Source organism: Contarinia nasturtii, unplaced genomic scaffold (genome assembly GCF_009176525.2).
Source record: "Contarinia nasturtii isolate CC-2019 unplaced genomic scaffold, AAFC_CNas_1.1 Cnas_scaffold_1885, whole genome shotgun sequence".
In the NCBI taxonomy this organism is placed as follows: Eukaryota; Metazoa; Arthropoda; class Insecta; order Diptera; family Cecidomyiidae; genus Contarinia; species Contarinia nasturtii.
In genome coordinates, this window is record NW_022199215.1 from 1 (window position 1) to 3264 (window position 3264).

Here is a 3264-nt window from a genome sequence, read left to right on the forward strand (position 1 = left end):
ATATACGTCACCGAAAATAAAGTGACAAACTAGATTTTTTTTGGATTTTCTCATGGTAAATAGTTTTTTTTTTGGATTTTTTATTTGAACTGATAAATGTTTATATCCGTTGTTTTTTTCATAAATGTCACTCTCTATGATAGATATATAATGCAAACTTTTTAAATACGAATATATCTATTGCAAATTTAGTTTCCTACGCTTTTTTCATTTCAAATACAAATCAGTATAGTCATCGATTCCTAGTATGTCTATGTATTAGTGTTGCAGAGACAGTTGAAGAATAGAAGAACTTGACAAACCGATCAAATTCAGTTTAGAAACCGTCACTGTCATCACCGTTAAGAGGTTCTAAGACAAGAATGTCTAATTCTCTAAGATCACTATGTGAAAAACTATTGCGGCGCCTTTTTTGCCACTTATCATTTTTGGCCATTGAATCAGAACTGCCTAGTGTTGCAGTTGATGCTGATGCTTCGGAAACGTTGCAGCCTGGATACGGATTTTCTTGAAAATTTCTTTGTAATAAACAACTGATCGTAGCTAGTGTTTCATTAAATTGACGTGACCAGGTAAAAGTCATTTTAGATGGTTGCTTCAACGATGTCAATAGATTTGTTGCAATTGTTCTCGAGCTCAAAAGTAAGTCATCGTCATAATTATATTGAATTGATTTTTTTTCGTATTTACGATGATTACGACGATGATGGATTTGTTTTTTTCGGTTGTTGTGCTGCATAAAAGCTTGATTCAATGGATTGTAAGGCGTGTGTATGTGTTCAGTAGCGGTTGATGTTGATGGAAGATTTGGATCGGATCGTCGTATTGGTAACATTAACATTGGAGTAGCAGGTAATCAATCTCGATAAATATAGCTGCAGTTATTATTTTTTGGGCTTTCTTGTAGGCTGGGACTTGATGGTGGTGCTGGCGATGAGCTACTGTGTGATATCGATGGTGACGAACCAGAGCTCGAATTATGTGGACTTTCAGAACGATGTTGATTTACTGCAAATTGTTACCAGAAAAACGGCAATTATTGATCATTAATACAACAATATTGTACAGAGTTTATCATGGGAGATAACTTTCAACCAAGAAAAGTAATTCAAAATCTGACTTCACAGGATGATTGGGGGTTCCGAGGAATAGAAACAATTGGATTTTGAGCAACATTAGTTGATAGAGTAAAGTGTCATGTCTAGTGTGATTGTTCATGGGCATCCATATGAAAAATTCAATTTTTCTTCCAAAAGTGATTTGTATACTTAATCACTCAAAAATATGCCCCCCCTATCCAGCCTGGCAATTTTTTGCGATTGCCTTGAAACCTTTTTAGGGATTTAGTGACTAATTTGTGATAATTTGTGATAATTTGTGACACCAGTATTTCGGCCCATGGAATAGACCTTCGGCCTATTTAGGCCCATTGGCCAAAAAGTCTCTTAGTGAAACTTTGAATAAAAGCAAAATATAAAAGTATAATGATGCAGAATTTTAGTGATTAATTTGTGACTCACAAATATGACTTTAGATTTTCGATACGACATCTGGTGGACATATTATGAACAAAAAATTGAAAAATGCACAAAAATGATTATAATCGAAAATTTGAAAAGGATTTTCATAAAAATGGGCAAAATTATAAAAATTCTTCGACATAATTTTAGTGACCAATTTGTGACTCCCAAAAATGTCAACATTTGAATTTGTGACACACTCCTTGGGACAGAAATCTCAATTTTTCGATTTTCATACTAAAATTCAAAAATCAATGAAATTTTTCAAATCGAATACGAAGATCCAATAACTCTACAAATATTTTGAATAACTCTATGTAGGTTTGTTACACTGGCAGGGCTTGGCCTGAGTATGTTCGCGAACGCATACATGACACCTATGCTTATTTTGGTGGATCGATTGCGAGGTATACAGCCGGTGTAGTTGGTGGACTTTCTGTGTGCGCTGTGTGTGCCCCAAATGGTAGTTTTATAATAATGGAAGCTTTGAAAATAATAGTAATTATTTCATTGTAATTTCTTATAGATCGGTTTTTATTCATGGGAGGTCCACTTGCAATCGGACTGGGTGTCGTATTTGCTTCTTCTCTTGGTTCAATATTCCTATCACCCTCTACTGCACTAGGGGCTGGACTTTATTCAATGTCTTTGTATGGTGGTCTTTTGCTTTTTAGTGCTTTCTTGTTGTACGACACACAACGAATTATTCACAAAGCTGAAACACATCCAAATTCAAACTATGCGGTGCAAAAATTTGATCCGATCAATGCGTATGTTCTTCAAATCCCAAATCTTTAATTTGTTATTATTTATATCAAATTTCAACAACTACAACATTTTTTTACAGAGCGATTTCTATCTATATGGACACTTTAAACATCTTCATTCGACTTGTGAGCATTCTGGCTGGACAAGGTGGAAGTCGTCGATGATAAATAAATTTAAAAAAAGTGTATATCCGTTACTTGAAATAAATCAATCAAAAATGTGTTTCAAGTTCTTATTTTTCTTATTTATTGTAATTTTTCGTGGAAAAGAAATCAACATAGCTAATGATTCAATATATATTATATATCAGTAATGTGCGAGCTAATTTTCACAGGGGGGGTGATTTTTCCTCTAATTTGAATACCAAATTTCGTTTTTGGCGAAAATCCCTAGCAAATTGAAAAAAAAATTCTTGCGCCAAAAAACCCTAGCAAATTCGAATAATTTCGGGGATTTTTTTTCTCGACAATATCGGTTAGATAATACGAAAGTCCACGCTAAATATATAGCCAGACTTCATGATAAGAACTATTAACATTGTTCTTTAAATTAAACTAAATTTAATTTTTCATTTATTTGTTTGATTCATTGATTGTTGATTTTAATGAGCGATGTGTAGTGTGTGAACGATGCTATTCTCAGTTTTCGCCATCGTCGTCACTACCACTACCGCTATCATTATTATCATCACTGTTGTCTGACAATTCACTGTTGCTCAAATCGATTGCATCTTCTTCGCTGCTTGACGACCACCATGACTGATCCGAATCGTATTCAGCTTCATTGGAATTTTTTGATGTTTGATACTGAAATGTAAACAAAAAAATCAAATTCACATTACACATTACATGTATTCAAAAATTGTATTCAACAAATAATGCAGCTCACCTTTTGTTGCTTTTTACGCTTGTTCAAATTGTTTGAAGCTCCGCTCTGCATGTTGGTTTTGTGTCTCGGCATCGACTGTGAATGCATC

At 34.0% G+C, this 3264-nt stretch overlaps 1 protein-coding gene across 1 annotated transcript; it reads left to right on the plus strand.

Moving 5' to 3' along the window:
• Nucleotides 1-1076: 1076 nt before the first annotated feature.
• On the plus strand, nt 1077-2519 carry LOC116347418 (growth hormone-inducible transmembrane protein-like). The gene is made up of 4 exons (XM_031777995.1): nt 1077-1103; nt 1842-1983; nt 2047-2290; nt 2368-2519. The coding sequence occupies exons 1-4, from the start codon at nt 1077-1079 to the stop codon at nt 2450-2452; spliced, it is 498 nt and encodes a 165-aa protein (XP_031633855.1). The 3' UTR covers nt 2453-2519.
• Nucleotides 2520-3264: the final 745 nt, after the last annotated feature.

Excerpts from the sequence above, each read along its gene's own strand:
- LOC116347418 (XM_031777995.1), top strand. The coding sequence starts at position 1,077 with ATGGGAGATAACTTTCAACCAAGAAAA. Across the intron at positions 1,104-1,841 it reads ATAACTTTCAACCAAGAAAA|GTTTGTTACACTGGCAGGGC; the intron begins GTAATTCAAAAT and ends AACTCTATGTAG. Across the intron at positions 1,984-2,046 it reads CGCTGTGTGTGCCCCAAATG|ATCGGTTTTTATTCATGGGA; the intron begins GTAGTTTTATAA and ends AATTTCTTATAG.